General features: G+C 38.7%; 1 protein-coding gene across 5 annotated transcripts in view; it reads left to right on the forward strand.

Annotated features, from left to right (window-relative positions):
* Positions 1 to 27,925, forward strand: part of BICD1 (BICD cargo adaptor 1) — a 203,157-nt gene that overhangs the window by 132,736 nt on the left and 42,496 nt on the right. For all 5 annotated transcript variants that reach the window (XM_036252106.1, XM_036252107.1, XM_036252108.1 and 2 more), the window contains exons 3-4: positions 14,660 to 14,812; positions 21,163 to 21,588. In XM_036252106.1, coding sequence (XP_036107999.1) covers positions 14,660 to 14,812; positions 21,163 to 21,588 — 579 coding nt within the window. The remainder of the gene's footprint in view (positions 1 to 14,659; positions 14,813 to 21,162; positions 21,589 to 27,925) is intronic.

The raw sequence follows: 27,925 nt of genomic DNA on the forward strand, positions 1-27,925 counted from the left end.
CAAGCGCTAGAGCTCCCTTTGTTTAGGAGTTTAACTGTCAAATCTTCCTGCCCTTGCAGTGGCCACGCCTCCTCTGATCAGTTACCTATTCCCCGGTGTGACTGATGGGCAAGCATCTTCCCATGTCACCCAGACCTTACTAGGCATGTGGCTAAACTGCCTTTGTCCAGTCCCTTCCCCCATCGATCTGTGGGAAATAGACTCAGAGAGTTTAACTGCAGCTTCCTGGCAAAGCCGTACAAATGGCACACCTGTATTATCTAGGCTCCCCTTTGCTCCTTTCCTGCTAATTAATAACCAGGTTTTCACAATGGTATCACCAGAACCTACATTATTTCTTGTATATTGTATGTATTCAATGAGTATTTGTTCAATTAATAAAAGGAATGAAAGGTTATATGTTTACAATACTGCCATAAAAATCAAATACATATAGAATTGATAGTTATAATGTTTGTTACAGTAAAAAAGTTTATTTACAAAATAAAAATTTTTAAATTATGAAAGAACTGTAGGTATTATCTAGAGGAGGAAAGGAAATCACTACCACAGAGACCTTGTCCTACATTTCTTTGTAATTCCAGTGTTTTGCATAATATTTTCTATAGGCATGTGCGCCTGGTGCACAGGAAGGACTCAAGGAAACCCTTATGCAGATTTCCGGAGGTCTTTTCTACAGAGCTCTGTCCTTTCTATGTAATTCTGCCCTCCACTTCCGCCGCCTCAGCTTCCTGACTCCATCCTCACCTCGGTGGGGTTCTCTGGTTCCCCTCCTGACACCCGCACATGATAAACTGCCTGCAGGCAGAAAGTTGGGGTGTTCGTAGGGCTCATCTCATCTGTTTCCCTTCTAGAGATCACAGACCGTACAGGCCTGTTATCCGATGTCTGAAATCAGCTATTTCACATATTTTATCCAGCTTTCTAATTATTTATCATGACAGTTTAAGTCCTTTCTTTGTCAACTCGCCATGGCTAAAAGCGGTTTCTCCCATTCAAGTGTCTTGGTTAAGAGACAGAAAATAAGTGAACTGTAAACGGAGACTTTGAAGCTCACACAATTGGCTCTTCTGTTGATTGGGAATTGCAGTGCCGTGACTCAGGGCCGTGACTCAGCAGAGGTTCTGCTGGCAAACTCTCAGTCTGTCCGCAGTTTGCTTCAGGAACAGTCTCTTTCATTCCCTTCCTGCTTAAGTGAATTAGAATGAATACGGAAATTCTGAAGTAGAAAGAATGTACACTGTTACCCGCCCCCAAACACACATCTTCTCATAGCCTATTAGGAGAAGGGTGAATGAGCGTGTCATCTCTCTCCATTTATTTGTACATCCGTTCTTACAGCCACAGTCTGTTAGGATCTCCCATGGCTTTTCACAAATTGGATTCAAGTTTTAATGATGATATATGCAGATTTCCTCATCTAAGCACAGAGGCCATTTCTGTTTACATTATTTCTGTGCTAGCGGTCATTTCCCATCTAAGGTCTAGCCCCATAGTTGTATCATCCGTAAACAGTCCATTTTACAGTTTACTTATTGATTTGGTCTATCGTCAGCAGTGGTGGTGGGGAGATGGGGATGAGAGTCATTTCATCAAAAAGTGCATTGGATCTCCTGGAGGGTTTTCTTGTCTGAGAAACACTACTGAAATTATATTCTTCAAAATTTTCACATTTTACTAAAATTTGGTAATTGTCAACTTTACAACAAATGATATTCTTTTCAGCATAGTGACTCTCTATTGTAATAGCAAATGGTTGACATTCTAAAAACTCATTTCCTCCTTACTTATCACCTGATTCTTAGACATCCTTTTTCGTGTGAGCTGCCAGAACATCAGTTGAACCTCATCATCCAAAAGATATTTTGGGACCTTCTATGGCCCCAAATTCAAGATATGACAGATGAAATAGAATTTAGAATGAGCAAGAAGTTAACGAATAATACCTCAGTCACTCTGGATTGAGCCCTGCCCTGGGAACCTTGGCCGAGACTAGAATTCTGTTATGTTCAGACAGGAGCCCCCTAATACCTTCATGTTTCCCTGGTGTCAGCACAGAGTGGCTGGTGACAGAGGCTGGCGATTGATGTCAGCTGTCTACATCATTCTGTCTCCCTGGTTGTTTAGTGTCTCTTCCTGGTTAGATGTTCTCTGATAAGTGTTAACATTCACTTCAAAGATCTCCGCACTACATGACCACTACCAAGAATTCATCCAGCCCTGGCTGGTGTAGCTTAGTTGGTTGAGTGTCATCTTATGCACCAAAAGGTCACCAGTTCGATTCCCAGTCAGGGCGCATACCCAGGTTGTGGGTTCGATCCTTGGTTGATGTGCGTATGAGAGGCAACAAATCAATGTTTTTCTAGTACATCAATGTTTCCCTCCCTCCCTCCTTCCCTTTCTTTCTCTCTAAAATCAATAAAAAATTAAAAAAAAAATCCATATACCTCTTCTCCAGACTTCCTAGTCCCCAATATTCCAAACTTTGTTCTTCTGGGTCCCTGTGTATATACATAAGGTATATAATTTATCTATAATTTATATAAATAAAGTGCACAATTTACCTATTGATTATATCTGTTGTGAGCAAGGCATGTAAGTTCAAGAGAGCAGAGATCTTTGTAGTTTATTGTTGGTTACTATATCCCTAGCACTTATAATGCTGTCTGGCATGTGATAAGCACTCAATGAATAGTTGTTGAATGAATAGATATTAAATGCAAAGCTTTATCGGTATGTGTGAGAAATACCTATTCTTAGTTAGAGGCTTATCTTTTCCATTATTGTAAATGAAATTTGGATGAACAGGACTATTTTAATGTAGTTAAATGTATCATTCTTTTTCCCTACTGTAAGCCATTTTTGTTTCTTATTTGAGAAATTCTGTGCTGCAAAGTCATAAATATATTCTCGTATAATTTCATCCAGCCTATCTTTCCCCCACTGTTCTGCACTGACATCTCTGTTGTTTAGAGTTTTAATATAAATGTGAGTCTATTTCTAGGCTCTCTATTTTGTTCTATTGTTTGTCTATCCTATTTATTTGTTTGTAATTTCTAGACAGTTGATGTCATTGAATAGCTAATGGACCAACCTACTCTGAGCATCTGTTTCCTGGATGAATGTAAGCTGTTGTAAATTGATTTTTCTTAATTGGGCCTGTAGTTGTCAAACTTAGCGTGTGCCAGAAGAGTCTGTTGAAATACAGATTGCTGGAGTTTCTGATTCATTAGGTTTAGGGTGGGGCTTGAGACGTTTTCATGTGCTTTTGATGCTCTTGGTTCCAGACCGCACTTGGATGACCTCAGTTATCAACATGTTCATGACTCCAAATAGTCATTATTTATTCCTTTTCCCTAGAATTAATGTAATTACATTTAAACAGCACTATATATTAATATTGAACATCCTATTAGAAAGGCAGACTTATTTAAAATATAATATTGGAAACATGTTTAAGAATACATAATAGCCCTGGCCGGTTTGGTTCAGCGGTTAGAGCGTCGGCCTGCGGTCCTGAGAGACCCGGGTTCGGTTCCCGCTAAGGGCATGTACCTCAGTTGCAGTTTGTCCCCGGCCCTGGTGGGTAGTGCGGGTGGCAGCCACTCGATGTGTTCCTTTCACATCGATGTTTCTCTCTCTCTCTCTCTCTGTTCCTCTCTCTCCCTCCTACTCTAAACAAAAAAAAAAAAAAATGGAAAAATGTCCTCAGGTGAGGATAACAAAATAAATTAAAAAAAAGAATACATAATATTTTGGACTTAAAGTAAATGTTGTTGTGATTTTTTTTTTAAGGCAATATATATATAAAAACTGTCTCCCAGACTTTAATAGTAGGAGTTGTTTATTTTTTTATGTAAATTATTTTCTTAGACTGTGAAAACTTAGAGCATATTGTTCTTCAGGCCTAAGTACTATATAGGAACTATAAGATGAGTGATTTAATAGGCTGTGTTCTGTATGCAAAAACCATTTTTACTAGTCTAACCTTATAGCTTTCTAATTCAATTTTATTCAGAAAGAAAAATTATAGAAAACTATTTCATCAAAGATAGGTAAATATTTAGTGCATCATTTTGTATGCTTAACAGTTTTATAGATGACATTTTAAATTCTCTGGGTTTATAACACTTGGAACTTGTCTTCTGATGTAACAATAAATCTTATGACTGAGACACGGGTCAATAACTCATTCAGAATATATGTTAAAATTGTTTGCTTTTTTGAAAAACACTGTTTAATTTTATGTTTGCTTAAAATTGACTTGTTTTAAGCCAGTCACATGGGCCCCAGGTATATGTTAATTCATAATTGTGATTAGTCTAAAATATCATTACTTACACTTTAATATATAAACAGTAATAAATAATATACTGTATCATGAATATCTGAATATAACTGATACCATATTTTTGCTATGGCTGATTCTTTTCAAAAAGCAGCTCTGGCTCACTGAAAAATTCATATTTCAAAAGTCCATTAATCGAACTGTTTCTGGAGAATGTGAGCTTTACTGAAAGTGTATACAAGTTAGATGTAGGAGGAATTAAATAATGAAGTACCACCAAAGAATCAAAGATATCTCACACATACTTCAGTTAAATGGTGGAACATATTGTATCTTACTATTTAATTCTATAAAATGTGAAATAGGCAAAGCAAAAAGGTAACTATCAGGAAGGAGTTTGAAGGCAAAACTCTGAAGGATTTTTAAAAATATGAAACTCCAACAAAATATTCTTTTGAAATATGCCCTCCCCGCCGCGCCACACACAGAGAATTCATTTGGCTAAAAGTGATTCTTAATATACATTTTATAATATTTCTTTGGCCTTAGCCCACAGGGTAATTGCAGACATTTCTCAATTAGATACTAATTGAAATTCAGGGCAGGGAAAAATACATCACTGGCCGTTTTGTCTCTATGAAAGGCCTTCTTAGTAGACTTTCTTTGCTATAAAAGTTTCTTTTCTCTGCAAACTGAGAGGGACCCTATGTATGCAGTGTGGTCGTGGGGTCTTCCAGAGCACACAGGCACCGGTCGCTCACCAGCCGGAGCCATCCTGTTCTCCCAGCAGTGCAGGCTGGCTGGAGGAGCCCCGGCCAGCAGGTGCCAAGAGAAGACAGTCGCTCACGCACCCCAAAATTCTTTCCCAGGGCTGGGGGAAGGGAGCCATCTTTTGAGCTCCAGTATGACCCTTTGAATCTCTAAGGAGGTAAGGCTCGTTTTCATCCCCCAAACACTCCATTTTCTTCCTGAATTAGTGTCCTTCCTTTGAGCCAAATGAGACTGTACTTGGAGCGAAGACTGTGACCCTTCGCTCTGTTTTCATAGTGCTCCCTGCCTCCTCCTGCGTCTGGAGGCCAGAAAATTAGGAATCCTTTTTACAGAGAACTCTTCATCTTCTCCTTTTTTATTTTATTATTTTCCTTTCAGTCTGTTTTCTTTGGCTTTCTGCCTGAGTGTCTAAGTCAGGGAGTCTTAATGATACACAGTAGCTCAGACTTAGGAATCTGGGGGACCAGTGTCAAAACCTAGAGCAATTATTTCCTACCTCTGAACCCTACCCCCACCCCTTAATCTTTCTGCGCCTCAATTCACTCACTATCATAGTACAATATACAGTACAAATTCTTTTTATTTAACTACTTATACTGTATGTTTAATTACCAAGTACTAATACATATTAGTTAATATATGGCTGAATCATAACATTCTCTTGCTGAGAATATTCTTTCCTATGTCTGATGAGTCATGTGTCTGTGGTTAAAACAGGTTTTACTAAAACATTAAATAATCAAGTGTTCCTATTTCAAAGGCACAGTAATTGATCGAAAAACCCACTTTGAGTGATTGTAAAATAAGTAATGACAATAAAGCAGTTTCTGTGTAAAAGAAAGAGAAAACCACAGACTTAGAATCTATTTACCCTCACCTGCCAAGGAGGAAAAATGTTACTGAATACACTTATATATACATACATATGTATGTTTATCTTTCAAATGTAAACTGAATTTCTTCTAAGAGAGTGGTATTCAAATATTTCTGTTTTTCTCACTATATAGTACTTTCTTTGGTTTTAGATGTTTATCTGCAAAGATACAGTTTGTAGAAAAATATTCTGCTCCAAATGTTTCTTATTGCTACAGAGTATGTGAAGAAAATGCCTTTGAATATTCTCTTAGGAAGACACAACATTTCTGACGCAATGTGTATCCCCGACACTGGTTCACGCCAGGCTGATGTGTATAAACTGCCTGCTGGTGAGCAGCTCAGTCTCCCCCGAGTTCCCGAGATAGGAGGAGGGGAGGCTGCGCCTTCTCGTCGTCTGTGTAGTGTCTTCCCTTCCCGGGCAGTTGCTGGAATTCATGATAACTGTGCTCCACTTTCCTGCCCTCAGTTTCTGGTTTTGTTTGCTTTTACTGAAGTTAGACAGTAAAATTAGACAGGCTCAGATCCTCAAAGGGACTCACAGGATGCCAAAGGGTATAGTCACACAAGGCTGTATAGGGGCAGAAAACTTCTCCCTTCTTCCCTTCTAGGTTCTTCGGCTGGTCTAATAATTAAATAGACATTAAGACAGACTAAGAGGAAGAAAACAAATTTCATACATATGGGAGCCTCATAAAAATATGAGACTCCTCACAAGTCAGGTCATTGAGGCTTATGTACCATCCTGAGCTAAGGAGAAGTGGGCAGGGGCCTGGGGCTCCAAAGGGGAGGAAGATAATTCGCAGGAAGGAGAGAAGAGCAAATGCTTGGTCGGCAGGTGTTTGCCATGCCAGGCAGGTTAGTCTTTCTGATATAGAAAGTTATCTCTGGTAATAGCTCTCATCCTGGTACAGTCCCCTACCTGAATTCTTTTAGCCAGTAAAGGGGAGGCAAAGGCTCTTCCTGAGTGTGCTCGAACTTGATTGGCTTCATGCCAATCCATATGCCAGAAGGGCACATTCTGGGGGGTAGACGCTGCTCCGCCTCAGCTTTGATCACCTGAAGGATGTGGTGCAGCGGGAGAAAGAAAACAGGCGACAGAGAGAGGTCTCAGATTTCCAGACGTAGCTCGAGGGCCCGTTCCTAATCTCGTGATATATGCTGTGTGTTCAGGTCGTGAACCATAAAATACACCCGAGATACCAGTGTTCAGGGAAGTCAAGACTCAAATTTACAAAAATGTCTCATATACCCTTCTGCTCATATAGTTAAATTAGACAATATAATCTAAGAAGCCAAGAACCAACCATCCACTTATAAATTTCTTACAAATAATAGAAACAAACTAGAGTGTGTGTCATGGAGTTTCAGGCTTTCATTATAAGTCACTAGTTCGTCCACTTCATCCTTGTCTTGGCCCAGGGTCAGTCACAAATGTCCAGGGGTCCCTGGAGATGAGCATCAGGCTACCTTTGACTGCAAGTGAACTGCAAGCTTGCCCAGTGGCCCCGTCCTTCGCTGACATTGTTTACCTCTCACTGGGACCTCATAACTTTTCAATTTGTTCACTTCTTTTCCTTTTATGATGTCTCCTCTCAATAAAAATCTATATACAGTGTATTCCCACAGTGATGAGAACTGAAATTACTTATCATAATCAATGCTGTTGATGCTGTTTATCTCTTGGGTTAGACCATTTTAAAGCAAGGTCACAATAAAGTCTGTGAAGCTGAGGTGAAAGAGTATTTGCAAGAGATCACATTACTTCTGGAATATTTGTGAACCCAGCCCTCGTGTTTATTGCACAGTGTGGATTCTAAATCTATTTAGTGTAGTACCTAAATTTCCCTTTTCCAGTTAATTATTTTAGTAATTGTATGATCAGAGCAGCATGTATACTCATAGTTATAATGAGGTACTATCAGAAAACTGTCATGCCATCATTTAATATGGTATTTGGCATCTTTAAATTAACAAATGAGAAGTTTAAAAGAGAAAAATCAAGGAAGTAAAAAAAAATTAAGTAAGAAGCAACTAGACTATTTAGGGAAATGATCTTGGTTTCCTGACTTCAAGATTGATTATAGAAAAGGGAAAATTCCCATATTATATATCTGCAAAAGCTCATTCCAAAAGGAATCAGTGTATTCACGTTATAACACCAGGTCACAAGACCACATTTTTATTGATTAAAAAATAACTTGCAGTCCATTGAGTGAAATGTAAATGAGCATGCCTGTGAAACGTAATATCGCGATTACTGGATCTGGTATGTGCTGGAAAACGCCGGCCCAGTGCAGTCTTTTGCTGATAATAGTGTGAAGTATGTTTCTTGCTGCAATAAATCTGTCCATAGACTTCAGAAAACAAATATTTTGTCAGCAGCAATCAAACTGTGTAAAATCTTACAGTCTCAAAAGACCACATATTATATGATTCCATTTATACAAAACACCCAGTATAGGCAAGTAGAAAGAAGTAGAAAGTGGATTAGTGGCTGCCTAGGGCTGAAGGGGATGAGGGCTTGGGGTGGGGGTGTGGGGTGGGACAATAGCTAAAAGGTACAAAATTTTCTTTCGAGATGATAAAAATGTTCTGAAATTAATTCTGTTGGTGGTCACAACACTGACTATATTTAAAACCATTGAAATGTACACTTTAAATGGGTGAATTATAGATATGTGAAATATATCTTAATAAAGTTGATACAAAAAAAAAATAACTTACACAAAAAGCATTCCTATTAAATACGTGTTCCACCCAACTAAGATGCAATGTAAATGTTTATTAGACTCTTTTTTTACTTAGAAAAATAATTGTATTTTAATATTCCTTATACAACTAAGAGAAGGAAACACTACAGATCAGGGTGTAAGAAAATCAATCATGTATTATTTATTTTGTGCCATTTATTTCAAATATGCATGTACAATGAAAGGGCAGATTTTATGTGGCTGTCAAGATTTTGCTAACGATAAATGTTTGCAAGGAGGCATTGAAATGTGAACTGCTTGTGAAATGGATCAGTCCTTGAAGTCTAATGGAGGCAGCTATCCCCTGGGAAAGTAGCCTGTGTTGCTTCAGATTCGGTCTAGGATAGTTAACCCTTCGTGGTGCCACGTTTTTCAAAGCAAGGTTGCATATACCTCATAGTAAGAATTACGGAGTCTTGGTTTCATTACAGCTTTATTATTCTGTGTAGTCACTCACTCATTGCCAGTCAGACCCAATCATCTTGTCTGACTCATTTTTATACCTCTCCACTCCTCTGCTTGAATTTCATGCCATTATTTAAATCTGATGAGCCATTCAGCCCTGGGCAGTTGGAAGGGAGCTGGAGTTGGGCTGTAAGGAGCTTGGTGCTTTACCTCACCATCTGGATGGGCACTGTCGTTTTCTATTGTCTCAGAGTAACGTTTTCCAATGATCGGCCGGTGGATTGTTCAGAAGGCTCCTTTAAAAAGGCAGAGATCTTGTGGTCAAGTAAATTCGGCACATGCGGCATACTATGTCTTGCTCTGACGTAATCTCAGTGTACACGAGCGTATTAAGGGCTCAGAATAACAAAGAAATATGTAACTTTATTTAAACTAATATTTCCCAAATGTATGTTTTGTTTTGTTTTTTAATCCTCCCCCAAGGATGTGTTTTACTGATGAGAGAGAGAGAGAGAGAGAGAGAGAGAGAGAGAGAGAGAGAGAGAGAGAGATGGATGATAGATCCTGGGTATGTGCTCCTGAACCTGCAACCTTTCAGTGCACAGGACGACACCCAACCAACTGAGCCACAACAGCCAGGGCCCAGGCGTATGTTTGAGTGACTCCTCGTAACCCTGCACAGAACTACCCTGCTTCAGAACTCACTATGGAACATGCTGTCCCGAAGTCATAATTCTCTCCTTCATGACTTTTTCCCAGCCGTGGCAAATCTCTTTATATTTCTTTTTTCTTGCTGAGCATGTTTGTTTTAAGTCACACTTCAAACTTGCCCTGCCTGTTTTTCTAGTGATTGCCCAGGTCTTAAGTCTGGGTTGCATTTGGAAATGCTGACTCTCTGGTGCTCTGGATATCTTGTTTTCTTCACTGATAGCTCTCCTCAAGAACTGTGAAGCCCACACTTCTGCCTGCTAGAGCAGTAGGTCTCGCCTTAGTGTGATTCTATCCCTCGGTGTCCTTCAGCTTGCTAGCTACTGAAGGTCAGGCATTCCAGTGCAGAGAATTCTTGATGGGGGGAGCAGCCAAGAGAATTACTGTCCACGCCTCTCCAACAAGAGAAGTGTTCATTTTTGACCAAAGGAAGGAAAATACGTGTTCCGGTTTTGAACTGCCAGCATTCCCTGGCAGTGGTGGCCTTCTGGGGGAGCCAGTACCGAATTCCCCATCCTTTTCTCTCTCCCACTTTCTCCACCCGGACCAGAGCAGCTGTCTTCCTTTATCCACTCACAGCTCACGAATTCCCGCTTCAACTAGCCCAATTAACATTACTTATAATTATTTACGGGGACATCATGAACTCTCAATTCACTTCATTAGAAAATTTCTCTCTTTCTTATAAATGTATCCAGGCATTTTTCAATCCTCATTTAGGCCATTGTTGTTGTTTTTTACCATACTCTCTCTGTTCACTTGTTTATTTGTTTGTTTGTTTATTAACACATCAGTCAATGACCAAGTCCTGTTCATTCTGAGACGTTCCTCAACATTCCTCATCTTCTTTTACTTTGTTTGGGCTGTTGGAGCAGCTACTTAGCTTGTTCTCTGTGGTTCTTTCTTCTTCATAATTGCCCCCTCCCTCCCTCAGCAGTCACTTGCCACAACGTAGGTCTGACCACGTGACTGCTTCATTTAAAAGATTCTTTGGCTCCCCAGATTCCTTTGTTTAACTTAGAATTTCTTGCTTTGTTCCAACCACATGAGACTGCATATTTCCGAAACCACAGCCAAGTTGAGCATTTTGAAGGTTCCAAGCTCTGAAAACATTTTGGTCCCTCCCACTGTCTCATAGGTTAACAACACTAATCTGTGATTTAGCCTTTTATCGTATGAACTCACACCAAACTTAGGCATACGCTGAAAATAATGAGCAATTTTCTAGATTTTTCTGAATTTCTCTCTTTTCTATAGTGCTCCATCTTCGCTGGTGCCCGAAAGAAATGATCCATCAACTGTTGGGTATTTTAGCTCTGCCCTCAACACAAATGTCACTCTGCTTTTTGTTCAGAAGTTGAGCTCTGGCTGGAAAGTCTATCCTCCTCTTTGTCCACTTAGTTAACTCTTCTTGCCCTTCAAGGTTCTGCTCAAACGTGACTTCCTTTATAGAGCTCTCCCTGCCTCTCCCAGGAGTACTGACTGCTCAGCCTTGCGGTGAACCTTCGTAGCCGCACTTGTTCTGTGACCATGAATTACCAGTGTGTCTGTCTCCCCTGCTCACTTCCCCATGTATTGTCATTAAAGTCTCACAGTAGCCCTGGCCAGTTTGGCTCAGCGGTTAGAGCGTCGGCCTGCGGTCCGGAGAGACCCGGGTTCGGTTCCCGCTAAGGGCACGTACTTCGGTTGCAGTTTGTCCCCGACCCTGGTTGGTTGTGCGGGTGGCAGCCACTCGATGTGTCCCTTCACGTCGATGTTTCTCTCTCTCCCTTCCTCTCTCTCCCTCCCACTCTATCTGTACAAAAAATGGAAAAATATCCTCGGGTGAGGATAAAAAAATTAAAAAAAAATAAAGTCTCACAGTAGTAACTATTAAGATCCCCATTTTATACAGATGAGTAAACTGGAATGGCTTTCACCTATCTGACACAAGCTATTATTAAGCTCTAATGTGACAATGAATATAATTACTTTATAAAAGAAGAAGAGCCATGTGATTGGAAGGCATTATTACTTTTTATACATGACTCTTGTGTGCGGTGTTAAGTATTCATGTTTATATTTTCTCTTTGACATCAGTAGAGGGAATTTGCTAATCCTACATAAAGAAATCCTTTTGCTATTGGTTAAAATAGAATTTTTAAAATGCTGCTATGCTCAGGTGCAATGAAAATAATGAGGATAGTCTATGCCACACATTTCGGGTTGATCCCCTCTCCCCCGAGGAGGAGCTGGGGCTCAGGTCTCCAGAGATGAAAGGCAAAGGCTACAGCGGCCCTGGTTGTGCCATTTTCTCCCCTTTCTCTCGTGCTTTATTGTTCTTACGCTCATTACTCTTGATGGAATATTTTAATAGAGTCCAGCACCATCTTATGCCAGGAAGAAAATAATTGTGGGAGGTGAATGTCTGATGAGTGGTGCAAAAAAATCATAGTAGCAATTTTTTAAGTTTATTGTGGAAGCAAAGAACATTGCCCATAGAATTTAATCTTTGGCAATTCAAAACAAGGATTTCTAGCACAATAAATAAGACCAGTTTTCTTTCTCTGGTCTTATGTGTACTTTATTCTAGCAGGCCTTTCAACTGAACCCGTTTCCCAGCCAAGCTTTTCCTTAATTAGCATCAGGAATTTTCATTGGTTATTTGTTAGTGATCCTCATTAGCTTTGCTGTGGTCTTAAAATTATCTTGACATTTACTATCTTACTATATAAGATTATGGTTAATTTTCAGTGTATATGAGCTAGGCTTTTGCTCATTACATTTTTTACAATGTGTACACATTTTACAGAAACTCTTGTATCTTAACATTTTCTTTATAATTTTGTATAAATTATTGGCATCTAATTTACTGGTCTTCCTCAGATCTTTATACGTATAAATAAGGAAAAGAATGTGTGTGTGTGTGTGTGTGTGTGTTTCACTTAGTTATGGTAGATCTTTTGAGAAGCAGAAAAATATCAAAGTTTCATGTTTCTGAAAAATAAATTTAATGTAATATTCTAAGTTGTCTATATTGCCAAACTCTATAATTTTTTTACTGTATACTTTTGAACACATATGCTCAAAGTATTGTCCAGGGAGCAGGGAATAAAGTAATGTTTCTATCTGCAAGTCACTAGACCATTGAAGAAGAATTAAACATCTAGTGACTTCACAAATTGAGACAGGTTTTATTTTGAAGTATTTTTTTCTCCCTTTGCTCCCCACTCTAAAACAATGCAGGATTAAAAAGCCACTATCCATGCAGTAACATTCTTTTTAAATTTTGTGTTTAACCATTTGTATTACTGTTTAGTTATTCATTCCATGGTTTTGAGGATCCAAAATGTGCCAGAAATTAGAATACACTGATGCACAATACAGAAAGGTTTATTATATTCAGATGAAAAAGGAAACTTAATAAATGTAAAAATGTGTAAATGGTAAGTAACTACCCAATTTCAAGTAATGGTCAGTGCTATTCCTTCAACAATTACTTTTAATTACCTATTCAGTGGTAGACCCTGATCTGTAAAATAACTCAGAGGGTAACGGTGAGTAAAGATGGGAGCTGTCTTGCATTAGCTGTTCCGGCAAGGTCTCGTGAGGAGATGACATTTGAACTGAGACCTAAATAACAAGTAGAAGCAGAAGAGTTTCTTAATCTGGGTCCTGGGGGTCTGTGGATAGAATTCAGGATGTTCAGAAACTTGGATGGGAAAAATAAATACATCTCTATTTTTACTAAACTCAGACTGAAATTTAGCTTTTTCTTCCAATTAAATGTAGGCAACAAACCTAGCAGCAGCTGTTCCTTTGTGATCAATATTTTCATACCACATCTCAGTTCTTGCAGGTATTTTGAAATATCATCATTGCTTTGAAATGATGGTACTGTCAAGTGCTGCATAACAACATCTTGGTCAATGATGGACCACATGTGTGACAGTGGTTCTATAAGATTATAATAGAGCTTACTGCAGGGCTCAGTTGGTTGGAGCGTCGTCCCATACACCAAAAGGTTGCAGGTTCAATTCCCGGTCAGGGCACATACTTAGGTTGCAGGTTCAATCCCGGTGGGATGATTTGATCCTGGTTGGGATGCATAAAGGAGGCAACTAAGTGATGTTTCCCTCTCACCTCTCTCTCTCTCTCTCTCTCTCCCCTTCTCCCTCTCTCTAAAATCTGTTTAAAAAAACCATATCCTCAGGGGAGGATTAAAAAATATTCCTCGCCTAGTGACATCAGAACTGTGCTAACATAGTAGGGCAGCACATTACTCATGTGTTTGTGGCGATGCTCGTGTAAACTAACCTACTGTGCTGTCAGTCATATAAAGTGTAACACATACAGTTATGCACTGCACATAATACTTGGTAATGATAATAAATGACTGTGTTACTGGTTTCTATGTTCACTGTACTGTACTTTTCATCATTATTTTAGAGTACACTCTTCCTACTTCTATAAAAACAGTACTGTAGGACAGTGTGCCATGTTATGCCAGTAGCAGCATAACATCTTGTAGCTTTCTTTATAAAATATAGCCTGCATTTACTGTGTCCCTTGATTGGATCATTTTCTCATGGACTTGATTTATTCTGTGTTGCTTTTGTGCAGTAACATGCTGTGCAGGTTGTAGCCTAGGAGCAGGAGGCTGTACCATATAGTCTAGGTGTGTAGCAGGCTAGACCGTGTAGGTTTGTGTGAGTGCGCTCTGTGATGTTCACGCAACGAAGAAATCACCTGAGGACGCGTTTCTCAGAGTGTATCCCCGTTAAGTGACACACAAGCATTTTTAACCACCCAGACTTTATCTACACTTCAGAATATCTAGAATAAGAAAGTTTTATATTGATGGTTTATTATATTGTTTCAGAACAATGAAATGGGGGAACTACAGAGAATACGGATGAAGGATGAAATACGAGAATATAAATTCCGGGAGGCCCGCCTCCTTCAGGACTACACTGAGCTGGAAGAAGAAAATATCACGTTGCAGAAACTTGTGTCCACGTTAAAGCAGAACCAGGTAAGGTTTTTAAAGAAGCTGTTTGGTTATACTCCAGATGGATCACATCTTCTGAAATAAATCTCTTTATTTCTCAGCTAAGAACCTGTCAAAATTTGCCTTAAATCTCCCTCTAATATTTATATGCTGGAATTTCCCAACCCTTCTATTTTAGCTAAGATTTAGAAGGCAAACCTAGAATTAGTATAATTTACGATAAAGCTTCATTGGATAAGAACAATTTTAGTTTATACTTTAACTCTGTGTTCATTTATTTCAGGAGTAAGTCATATGTATTATAATGACTTAACCTGACAACTTATTGAAAGCCTGGCTCTAAAAGCTTGTTTTGTACTACAAGCTGAAGGTCTCCCAGAAATTCTTTCTCTCTCTGTCTCTGTCTCTCTCTCTCCCCCTCTCCCAATCATATAAAAGTATAACACATACTTAATCCCTCCCTCCATCTCTGTACATTACATTTGCATCATATAAGGAAAGGGATTATGATATATAAATCAATAAGAACAAAATTATAAGAAAAAGAAAATACCTGCTTTCTTTTTTCAGCTGTAACCTGACTAAAAAGATTGCATGCGTTTATTTAAATAATTTTTTTGTAGTGAGGCCCAGCTTAATTTCTTAATTTTCTTGTTATTAATTATAGTATTCTTGAGTCTATAATTTTAGAAGAATTTATTTATGAATACAATTTTTTTTATTTATGAACACAATTTTATCATAAGCAAAGGTGGATTGTATGTTCAAGATCTTTTCAAGGTACTTCCTCAACCACAACCTCTGCTCTGGTCTGAACGCTATTATAACCTCTCGGGTCAGGCCTGCACACTGTGCGCAGGTGCTGTGCTAGGCTAGAAAGATGAACGCCTTAGGTAGGAGTCTTGCCCTCAGTAAACTTACAGGCCATCCCAGATGTATGCTTCTGTTTCTACTTCCTACTCAAGCTGGTAGCTCTATCCAAACTATTATTGGTTTTCATAGATATCAATAATAGTTAAGAGGAGAAAGGACATATCCAGAAGAAAAAGAAAAATCCAGGTATTGATACAACTGAAATGTGATTTCTGATCATTGCCATTTCCTCCCATCGTTGGAACGTGGGGGAACAAGAGTCTTTAGGGCGTGCCAGGAGTGGCGTCAAACCATGGAAAAGCCTTACCGGGGTATCATCGTGTGCCCTTACCTCATTCCCTCCCCGGGAAGCACCGAATCCCCGCGTGCGCAGAGGACTCGGTACCATGGGCATTCCAGCTCTTGACTCGACTGGGGTCACTGAGCTCACAGTGGAGAAAATCGGACTTAAAAGAATGTTTTGTAAACGGTGCTTCTCGGAAACTTCTTAAAATAAGAAAGGTATTTTTTTTTTATTTGTTGGGGTTTTTTGTTTTGCTTTGTTTTTGGTTGCTCATGAAGTATGTGGAGGACTTGAAGCATATTTGCTTCAAGTGCAAATACGTCAAGTGGCTGCTACTCATGATTCCTAAAACCCTCTCTGCTCTCTGCACGGGCAGGAGTGCGACCAGACAGCCCACGTGGAGTCCCCCGTCGCTGCATGAGGCACACTCATGTACTCAGGAGGTTAATTTGGGCCAGTATTAGGTATTCTTGAAAGACTGCCAAAGTATCCTGTGTGTACTCAGATGCCGTTTCTGGGGGATTTTGTGCGATCCGTATGCAGACCGCTGCTGACATTTCCCGGTGCCCTTCTACCGGTAATTGAACATGGGAATCCAGTGCTTACCTCAGAAGTTTGGGAAAAAAAGCAAATAGGAAAATGTATACATCTCTTTAACTTTATTTGTTAGATGCATGTGATAATTTCCCAATTAAATGTCTAGTTTAATTAATTTGAAATAATTTTCCATACAGAGGGCCATTCTGGCTCTTTCCCTAATGGCTGCGCTGCCCTTTCACGAGACTCTCCCAACTAAGGAAATACTGGTTTGTTGTTTTTGTTTTGTTTTCCCTACTGTTGGCCTTATTTACCGGAGTTTACATCTTTTATAAACTCTCTTTTTAATTAATGAAGTGTTAAGTATAATAATTTATGCCACAGATTATATTTGAAACAGATGATAGTTGGCTTTCGATCCCAAAATCGGTCTGAATGTTGCTTTGAAGGGAAGCGCCCTTTACAAAATAGACTCTGCAGCCTGGTTTGATGTTCCTCTCAACAGCAAAGCTATTAGCATTGTAAAATACTTCATTCAAAGGACAGAAGAGTTTTTCCTTTGGAAGGTTCATTTTCCTTATTAATTATTTTCTAAATAATTGTTGTTTAAATAGCACATTTTACTTCCTTTATCATTTCTATATATTGGTTTGTTTATTTTCCATCTCTCTCCACTATGATATAGCACCTAGCAGAGAGCCTGGCCCATAGAGGGCACGAAATAAATACCTGTTGAAAGAATGAATAAATTGTTTTTAAATTCACTGTTCAACTTAGAGAGGAAATGTAAGATAATATAATTAACCAAACTAATTTTTATAAGTGATCCTAAATATGAACTATAGGGAATATCAGAAAGTTGACTGAAAACTTGAGCCACATCCCTCTGTGTGCTGATTTGGTTCTGTGTCCAAAATGAAATCAAGTCCAACCTTATGAGCGCTTTTTTCACCTTTATGCTTTTTAAAACATAAAGAAGTGTAGGAAGAAGCAGCAGTCATAAAAAGAGATCCAGTCCACCTCAGTTCCCCGACTGACCACCAGAAAAATCCACTGATGAAGCAAAGCTATTATTAGACCTCTTGCATGAGAAACCAGTAATGTCTCAGAATGGGAGATTTAGGGAAGGGTGTTCATAGGATTTTAGAATCTGGACTGGGTTTTGCCTGGTGACAAACTGGTTGGGATAGACTGAGTTTATGACTAAAAGCTTTTAGTTAGACATACAACAAAGTGAGCGTCTTGTGGAAGCTGTTTGAGTTGGGGCTCATCTTCCAGGGCGAGTATTCCTTGTGAACTGCTCAGTTGTTTATGCTTAGTCCCAGTATTGGTACTGGGGATGAGGGATAGGAAAATTGGCCTGGTTGCAGTATTACTTAACACAGGGCAGGAAATTATGTTAGTTTTAATTTTTAAAGTTGGTGGTGGGAGTGGAGGAGAAATAATAAATCCCATTTCCCTCAATATCTCACATTGAACTAAAGCACTCAAATATGTGTTATCTAAGCATTGGGAATCCTTGTTAAAATTAATAATTCAATTATACTTCTGTTATGAAAAAATTTCCTCCAGGAATATATTTCTATATCAGGTAATAAGGTCATAAGAGACGGAGGAAACATATTCAAGTCAGTTTTATTTCACTGAACCAGCATTTCCAGGGTATTTTTCTATGAGACCATGTACTTTTTAAGGACAAAAGACATGGTCACTGGCTCAAGAGCTTATTAGGGTAGGCAGGTTATACACTCATAGCCTTCATGTAATTGCATATTGAAGCTATGTGGTAGGTGGGCAATACAGGGCCACTTTAAGATCTTTAGGTTCCTGACTTCGGAAAGATTATGGTACCTATTCCCAACCCTCATGTTGTCAAAAATAAAAAGAGTTACTAAACTATGGTTGCTATAAGGAGCCCCAACAAAGTACTGATGTTTTTTTTTCTCATAGTAACTACTTTGATGCTGTTTATAAAATATCAGACACAAATTTTTAAATGCCTTCTCATCCTGTTTCTTGGTTCATTCAGTTTGCCGGGGCTCGACGTAATCACATGACACCTTCTTGCAATCATGGCACCGTAAAGGAGTGAGCTGTTAGCCTGAGTGGGTCAACAGGACTGGAGTTAGGATTCGATTCTTGATTTTGGTCACAAAGGATGAACAAGAGTTTGCCAGATGTCAGCCTTTGACTAAGCAGAGAAAGACAAAATATCCGGGTGAATGTTAGGAGCTTGAACCAGTGAGTGGAGTGAGTGAAGCTGCCCAAATAAAAAGAGATCAGGTCTTACAGGAAGCCGAACATCAGCTGAATAACAATCACAGAATTAAAAACCTTACAAAGCACACTAAAGTAATGTCATTAGGTCTAGCCCAGGAGTCGACAGACTTTTTCTTCAAGGGCCATGTGGTAAATATATTAGGTTCTGCAGGCCATACAGTCTCTCTTGCAACTGCTCCACTCTGTTGTGGTGGCGTGTAAAGCAGCCATAGACAATATGTAAACAGAAGAGTGTGACTGTGTTTCAGTAAAAGTTTATTTACAAAAATATGTGGTGGGCTGGATTTGGTCCAGAAGACACAGTGATGTTTGAAGAACCCTGGTCTAGGCTATCAGTTCAACAGGGATTAAAGAATAAAAGAACTATAATGCAAACTAAATTAATGTCTGCAAATGTAAGCTATCACATACCCTGGGGGCCATCAGAGGATTGGGTGAAATACTAACAAAGATTTGCAAAGAGGTGTCCTGCATTGTCCACAGGGAAAAAAGGAGAAGGTAAGGATCAAGATGACTTGTAGTATATAAGCAGGCCTGGAAGAAACCATGATATAAGATGCTGTTAATCCAAGTAACTTCTATGATTTGACTCTTATGAATGATTTTATTATGGACCTGTGAAATTCCATTGACCCTATATAGCAGTAAATGTTGGTTGTCCATCAGTATCCATTGTTCCCTTCTCTCAATGTTGTACCCAATTTTTAAGTGAACACTAGCCTACCCAGAGTAAACACTAGATTCTTCACCTCCCTTGCAACCAAGTGTCAAATGACTAGTGCTGGCCAATGGGATATGCGGAGAAGTGATATGGGCAACCACTGAGACATGTCCTTAAAGGGAGAAGGTATGCCCCTTACCTTGTCCCACTGCTTGGAACATGATCAAGATGGCAAGCCACCTTAGACCATATGGACCAAAATGGGAGGTAGTGCAAAAATATAGAAGGGGCCTGGTTCTTGAATGACCTCATGGAGCAGAGGTTTCTACTGATCCTTGACTGACTACCTCCATATGGTTACATGATAGAGACACAAATTTCTGTCTCAACTAAGTCGCTCTTATTTTAGGTCTCTGTTACATCAGCCAAACCTACATCCTAACTAAAACTATATTGAAAACTGTTATCCTAACCTTTGTAAGACAAGCCATTGCGTTGAGATTATGTGAAGAAGGATGGTGGGGGTGGGGGAGAACTAGAATATATGAAAATAATAATGGTCTATTATCTCTATTTTTTAGTTTTTAAAATCTTTTTAAAAATACAAGTTTAAGCTAATATAAATACTAAAATTTAAAACTAAACACATAGTTAATATTAGTATCTCATATCATAATGACTTTATTATTACTTTTTCTACTTTATTTTTTCATTCATAATAGTTTGTTCAGCAAATATTTATTGCAGAGAAGGACACCTAGGTGTAGTTCCTCTTTCTAAGGAGATTACAGTGTAGTAATATTTATTGAAAAGCAACCTGTGATAAGTGCCATAGAAAAAGCCCCAAGGAAAGTGTGCTGGTTTAGAGTAGAAATCTTTCACCTATGTGCTTTCGTGATCAAGAGAATGTTTGAACAGGTTCTTGATATAATTCAAAAGAATATCACATTGATAGCAATATAATATATATGTTATTGCATAATTGGTATAGTTATTCCAGATTCTATCCTTAAGCACATAAATTTTTATTTTGCTTCTACATCTTACTCTTAAATATTTATTGAGATTATGTTCTTAATTGTGATCTCTTAACTAATTTTTTGGGGGTATAAAATTACCTCATTATTAATAATTAAAACAAACTAATAGTGATGATGAAATCTTGGTTGTGAATACTCTCATAAACAATTACTAAAGGAGCCCTAGCCAGTTTGGCTCAGCGGTTAGAGGGTCGGCCTGCGGTCCGGAGAGACCTCGGTTCGGTTCCCGCTAAGGGCACGTACTTCGGTTGCAGTTTGTCCCCGGCCCTGGTTGGTCGTGCGGGTGGCAGCCACTCGATGTGTCCCTTCACATCGATGTTTCTCTCTCTCTCTCCCTTCCTCTCTCTCCCTCCCACTCTATCTGTACAAAAAATGGAAAAATATCCTCGGGTGAGGATAAAAAAAAACACAAAAACAATTACTAAAGGAAAAAAAAAATCCCTGTTCTATTAGGCCAACAGTGCCCCCTTTTGACCATTGGACCCCACAAAAGAAATCCTAAAACAAACACATTTTCATCTTTGCTAAGGATTGAATTTATATTTATATATAATTTCTAAAGAAATCATCCTATGTTATCTTAGGGTGTGTATACTGTGTGCTTTTTAGATTTATTTTGTAGACTGATGTCTTGTCTAATGGCAGTTTTATAAGACGCAAATTTTAGTTTTTTGAATCTTCTCTATCCTATCTGATTCAGGTAGAGTACGAAGGCTTAAAGCATGAGATTAAGCGATTTGAGGAGGAGACGGTGCTGCTGAACAGCCAGCTGGAAGATGCCATCCGGTTGAAAGAGATCGCTGAGCACCAATTGGAAGAAGCCCTTGAGACCTTGAAAAATGAAAGGGAGCAAAAGAACAACCTGCGGAAGGAGCTGTCCCAGTACATCACCCTCAGTGATAACCATATCAGCATCTCGGTAGATGGACTCAAGTTTGCCGAGGACGGGAGTGAACCGAACAATGATGACAAAATGAATGGGCATGTCCACGGGCCCCTTGTGAAACTGAATGGAGACTATCGGACTCCCACTTTAAGGAAAGGAGAGTCTCTAAACCCTGTGTCTGACTTATTCAGTGAGCTGAACATTTCAGAAATACAGAAATTGAAGCAGCAACTTATGCAGGTAAAAACTTTGTTTAGGGCTGTTAGAATGCATTTCTTATAGATTGCATAGCATGTTGTGGGATTTCTTATTCTTGCATTTTGGCTCCAGATTATTTTTTAAAACATTGCTTCTTCAACTAGCAACTTTGAAAGTACACTATTTTCAAAAGATACAACAGAAGCGGTGTTGAGAAATCTCATTTGCCTTGCTTTAAGAAATTTAACTCTTAGAGCCACAAATTAGATTGCAGTCAGAAAGCAGAGAGGGCAAGCAACTTGATGCATGTCTAACAAAAGAGTTCAAAAACTTTACATACAAGTAAAATGACAGAAAAGGAACTTTTCCATCAAAAGCAATTGTATATATAGCTGCAAGAATAGTGGTTACACTTCACAGCAATACTTTAAGCTTTAAAATGTTGTGGTAGAAATTCGGTCGGTGGAAAGAGACAGACTGCATGCACTCTGAGGATTAGAAAATGACTGTTTAATGTGCACAGGTGCTGGCCTGGTGGAGTCAACTCCAAAGGCTGAGCCCCAGCCCAGGTTCCAGCTGCCTTTTATACATGATAGCTTCCAGGTATTTGGGGGCTTTCTAGTTCTGTTGTAGTTTAGGTGATTGGCAGATGTAAAGGAATTACAAAAGCCAGGGACAGAGTCTCTGCACTGCCTCAGGGGGTTGTCTGTACCTGGCTTGCCTTCTCAAAAAGACATGAAGGACTTTCTACATGCTAACCAGCCAGGACACCATATGATGAAAAATACATAGCAAGTATAAATCTGAAACCAAGAGGTTCTGATTCATAAGCCAGGCCTTACATTTGAGCATCTTCAAATCAGATGTCTCCTGTAGATTCCCATGTTTAAGCTTATCTCGTTGAAAAATGGCTTTCTAGTTTGAGTCTTGCCTCTCTGCCATACCTTAATCCAGCGCTGATGGAAATCTTGTCTGAGGAACATCACCACCGGCACCATCACCTGGGGGCTTCTGAGAGCTACAGATTATTGGGCTCCACACAAATCCACTGCACCACGAATCTGGTTCAACAAGATTGTTGAGTGATTACCTTTGAGGCTTAATCTTCAGTCTGTTATCCCTCCAAGGTTCTTTGCATATAACTGATCATTAGAGGCTGTTAAGACTCTGGCAATCATTTATTTTTATAGCAAACAACACTTATAATTTTCTCCCTCTACAGAAATGGTGAATAAAGAAGGAAATGAACAGAAATAAATAAGAGGCTAGAAATGCGTAAACATAATTTATTGTAAGGCTTATTTTTAGTACTGCATTAAGAATCCGCATATCTTACACTGCACTTGCTCAGTGCTTTGGGCTGCTAAAGGAGAATTTGTTTTCACAATGATGAATTTGAATCAAAATAAGAAGGCATGGCCACTGGAAGAAAATGAATTTTATATAGACTTTTACCTGACTGCAAAGTCCAGTTCTGTGTAGGTTATACTCTCCTGTGTGTTTTTGCTCAGTTTACACTAATGCAAGTAGGTTGATGCTGGGGGGAGGCGGGGGGGAACATTTCTCCTTTGTTCCTTCTTAGTTTTTCTAACTGGCCCACCTAAGAATTAAATTGACATGAAAAAGCCCTGACTGGTGTGACTTGGTTGGAGTGTTATCCTGTACACTAAAAGGTCACAGATTCGATTCCCGGTCAGGGCAGGTACCTAGCTGCAGGTTTGTCCTGGGAGGTTGGGGGGTTGCTACAAGAGGCAGCCAGTTGATGTTTCTCTCTCACATTGATGTTCTCTCTCTCCCTTCCTCTCTCTAAAATCAACCAACATATCCTTGGGTGAGGATTTTTTTTTCATGACATGAGAGAGATAAAGGAGAAAATAACCAAGTTTATTGTGTATGTACATATGGGAGTTCCATAAGACTAGAGGACCCAGGACAAATGGGGCAGTTGAGGATGGGTCTTTCTGGACTAAGGACAGGGGAGGCAGGGTCTGGGAGGTCCAAGGGAAAGGCAGTTGGTGGGCAGAGGAGAAAAAGCAAGCATTCGGTAAACAAGTTCTTGCTGAGCTACAACAATGCGACACAGAGGGTGGTCCACCAGACCGGCTTGGCCTCCTGCTTCCTGTCTGCCACACTCCACACTGAGCTGAGGTGATGGCTCCCTTCCTGGATTTCTTTAGGCAGGTAAGGGGGGTGGGGAGGCTCTTATTGAGTCTTTTATTTCTTAGAAACAACTAGCTTAAAATAATCATTATTAAAACAAAGGTATATTTTGGGGTGCAGACTCTGCTCCCCACGAGGTCAGGTGCAGCAATGAATGATGAAATAATGTGAACATTTCTGTAGCGAAAAATGAGAATATTCCCACTAAGAGGGAACAATGAGGACCCTAAGAGGCCTCAATCAGTCAGGTGCAATTTTGCTGCTCAGGGAATTTAGTTCTGTCTGAATGCTGCCGTCAAGTGAGGTATGATAAAACTTTTACTTAAAGGATTCTGACACTGGCTGCCATTGGTATGGCATTGCTGTACCATTAGCACTGAGTTTTTTGTGTCTCAGCTTATAGCTCCAGCATGCTTTGGATGTGAGGGTTTTTATTTTCCTAGTTCTGTTCTCTCTCAGGAGTTCTTTTGGCCAGGGTCCAAAGCATTGCATTTGAGGAAAAGCTGTGTGCCTTCAAATCGAACACCTGCACTTAGTTAATGTCGACAGCTTGTGAAGATGTCAAGGGGCACGGACGGGGATATAACACCCTGTGCCAGGAGTATGCAGCTTTTAAGATTTTCTTCCTTAGGGATTAAAGAAACCCTTTGAAAACAGCATACCCATTCCCAAAGCCCTTTCTTATCTTACAGGATTCCATCTATGCACGTAAATTAAGTTTTCCCATCTATGTGTATTTACCTAATCTTATTCTGAAATGGATAAAAAAGATCTATGTTTCTGCCTTGGGTATCAGGAATGTTGGGTGAGTTGCTTCACTTCTCTGAGACACATTCGTTAAGGGAAAGGTAATAAATCAGCCCCAGTCTCTATGATGCTTGTTGGAATTGGGGGTGGTGCAAAATGGGTCCCCTTCCTCACGATATTATACTGCCATCTGCTGGGAAAGGATAATAATATAAAAATCTACAACTACTATAATTTAAATAGTGTCCCCTAGCACTGTATGGTTTTCAACCTCCAGATAGTTACATTGAAGTCCTGGTGAGCATCCGATCCAAGCCTCCCTTGGTAAATATGAAATCATGTATAACTCACAGCATTTTATAACTTACTGTACTGGAACCATCCATCAGGTTTTGAGGTGTCACAAAGGTTGCCACTTTCCTTCTATATTAACAGTCAATACGGAAAGCATAGGAAGTACAGGAAAGGCAGGGGATGGTAAGCCTATATCTATGTATGGAGCTGCTTCCTTCAGAGCAAATCAAAGTGAATGTTTTCTGAACTGTATTTCTTGCCAGGGTATGCAGTAAATTACAGAGATATTTTAAATTTAGCTAACTTTCACATAACACAAATGCATATGAATTAAAATATATATAAGAAAACATTTTTTGAAAAGAACTTTACATTTTATTTTTTAATTTCAGATTACATTCAGTATTATTTTGTATTAGTTGCAGGTGTACAGCACCGTGGTTAGACGGTCATATACTTTACAAAGTGTTCCCCCCAATATTTCCAGTACCCACCTGGCACCATACAGAGTTCTTAAAATATTACTGACTATATTCCCTGTGATTTACTTTATATCTCCATGATTATTTGGTACCTACCAATTTGGACTTCTCAGTCCCTTTACCTTTTCACCCAGTCCCCCAAGAAAACATATTTTATTCATCTAAGAGTACCTATAAACTTGACAATAGACCTTGATAGTGAACAGCTCAATTAGCGTAATTCTTTATTCACTAAGAGACATTTTTCAGGGTATTACTGAATAAATTAGTTTGGCTTTTTTGTGCCCCCAAGACTCAGTTATTGCTAATATATTATAGTTGACATTTTCCAGTAATAGTCAAGTAACTTAATTAGTTTTATTAGAATGAAAAGAAGTAGATGTTATCTGGGAAAATGAAATTATCTAATCTACTTAAAGGAGTCTCTATGCTTCTGCTAAAATTTTTATCTTTGATAAACATCCTCTGTTTAACTTCACATCGTGGAGAGTCAAGGAAAAACCTCTTTGGATTTTTTTTTCCTAGTATCACACTATATATATATATATATATATATTTTTTTTTTTTTTTCTCATGTAATGTGAGAAAACAGTAATGTTTCTGTAAAGCTGAAATTGATGTGTTTTGTTGTATCATCATGTATGTGGAAGAAATATTCATATTGTGTTTAGATCCACTCTATTAAAGTTAATTTTTTCTATAATGATGGTAAGTGGTCAGTTTGCTATATGACCTGTAAGAGTTCAAAGCATTTTATTTATATTTGCCTAATTTGTTGATACTTAAAGCAACTATATTATCCTCATTTTACAGGTAGGGAAACTGAGGCACAAATGTTCTGTCATTTTCTCAAAGTAAAAAACCTAATAAGTGGACTTGCTACACAGTGAGTCAAATAAATCAAATGTTATCTCTGCTTAACAAAGACTCGGAATATTCATTGGGTAAAATTAATAAAAACAAGATTTGGTCAGTTAGTTGTTTTTAAAACAAAGTGATAAATACAATTTTTTAACACAAAGTTGATAAGTAGTTAAAACATTATAGACTTTATTGTCTAAGATGACCTTTATAGCTTTATAACCAAACACATTTCTCAGAAGCTTTACTTTTCTACTGTATATCAATCAGTAAACATAAAAAGAGCATCTGTAATCATAATCAGGGGAAGAGTCGATGAGAATTTTCTTAAGAAGAGCTTTATGGATATATAATTCATGTACCATACAGCCTGCCTATTTATAGGGTAGAATTCAATGTTTGTTTTTGTTTTGTTTTTAAAGAATTGTTTATTGATTTTTAGAGAAAGAGGAAGGGAGAGGAAGGGGGGGAGAGAGAGAGAGAGAGAGAGAGAGAGAGAGAGAGAGAGAGAGAGAGAGAGAGAGACAGCATTGTGAGAGCATAATATCAATCAGCTGCCTTCTGCACGCACCCTCCCAGGGATTGAGCCCACAGCCTGGGCATGTGTTCTTGAGTGGGAATCAAACTGGCAACCTTTTGGTGCATGGAATGACACCCAACCAACTGAGTCACACCAGCCAGGACATCCAGTGGTGAGTATGTTCAGAGTTGTGTAGCCATCAATCAATTTTAGAACATTTTTATCACCCCAAAAAGAAACAACATACTCATTAGCAGCCCCAAGCAACCACTGATATACTTTTTTTTTTTTTTTAAATAGATTTGTCTACTAGACACTTTATATAAATGGAATTATACAACACGTGATCTTCTATGTGTGGCTTTTTTCACTTAGCATAAAATGTTTAAGGTTCATCCATGTTGTAGCATGTATTAATACTTCATTTATTTTTATTGCTGAATAATATTCCATTGTATGGATATATATTTTTTATTCATTTATCAGTGATGGACATTTAAGTTGTTTCCGCTTTTTGGCTATTACAAATAATGCTGCTGTGAACATTCATATACAAGTTTTTGTGTGCACATATGTTTTCATTCTCTTGGATATGTACTAGGAGTGGAATTGCCCGGCCAGATGGTAACTGTGTTTCATCTTCTGAGGAATACTAGACTGTTGCCAGAGCAGCTGCATCATTTTACTTCTCCACCTGCAGTGTATGAGGATTATGATTTCTCCACACCCTTGCTATTATTTGCCTTTTGATCATAACCTAGAATTTAGTATAATGCTGGATAAATGAAGCAGGAGCATTATTCTTTGTCTGGTTCTTGATCTTAGGAGGGAAGCATTCACCGTTAAGTATGTTACCGGTGGGTGCTTTGTATCAGGTTGAGAAAGTTGTCTTCTGTTGCTACATTTATTGAGTATTTTCATCATGAAGATGTATTGAATTTTGTCAAGTGCTTTCTCTGCATATGTTGAGATCATCCTGTGGTTTTTGTCCTGCATTCTACTAATACAGTGTATTATATTTATTGATTTTTGGATATTGTGTTCCTAAGATAAATCCCACTTGGTTGTCAAATTTTTATATGTTGCTGGATCCAGTTTGCTAGTATTTTGTTGAGGATTCTTTTGTCTGTATTTATAAGAGATATTGGTCTGTAGTTTTCTTGTTAGGTCTTTGGTTTTTGGTGCCAGTAAAACAGGCCTCAAAATAAGTTGAAAGGGTCCCGTCCCATCAATTTTTTTAAAAGTCTTTGTCCAGTTGACTGACGTTTGCATATGTGTGTGAGCATAAGAGAAAGAGAGAAAAAGGAGTTTTCTT

This window comes from Molossus molossus, unplaced genomic scaffold (genome assembly GCF_014108415.1).
Source record: "Molossus molossus isolate mMolMol1 unplaced genomic scaffold, mMolMol1.p scaffold_m16_p_10, whole genome shotgun sequence".
NCBI classification, from domain to species: Eukaryota; Metazoa; Chordata; class Mammalia; order Chiroptera; family Molossidae; genus Molossus; species Molossus molossus.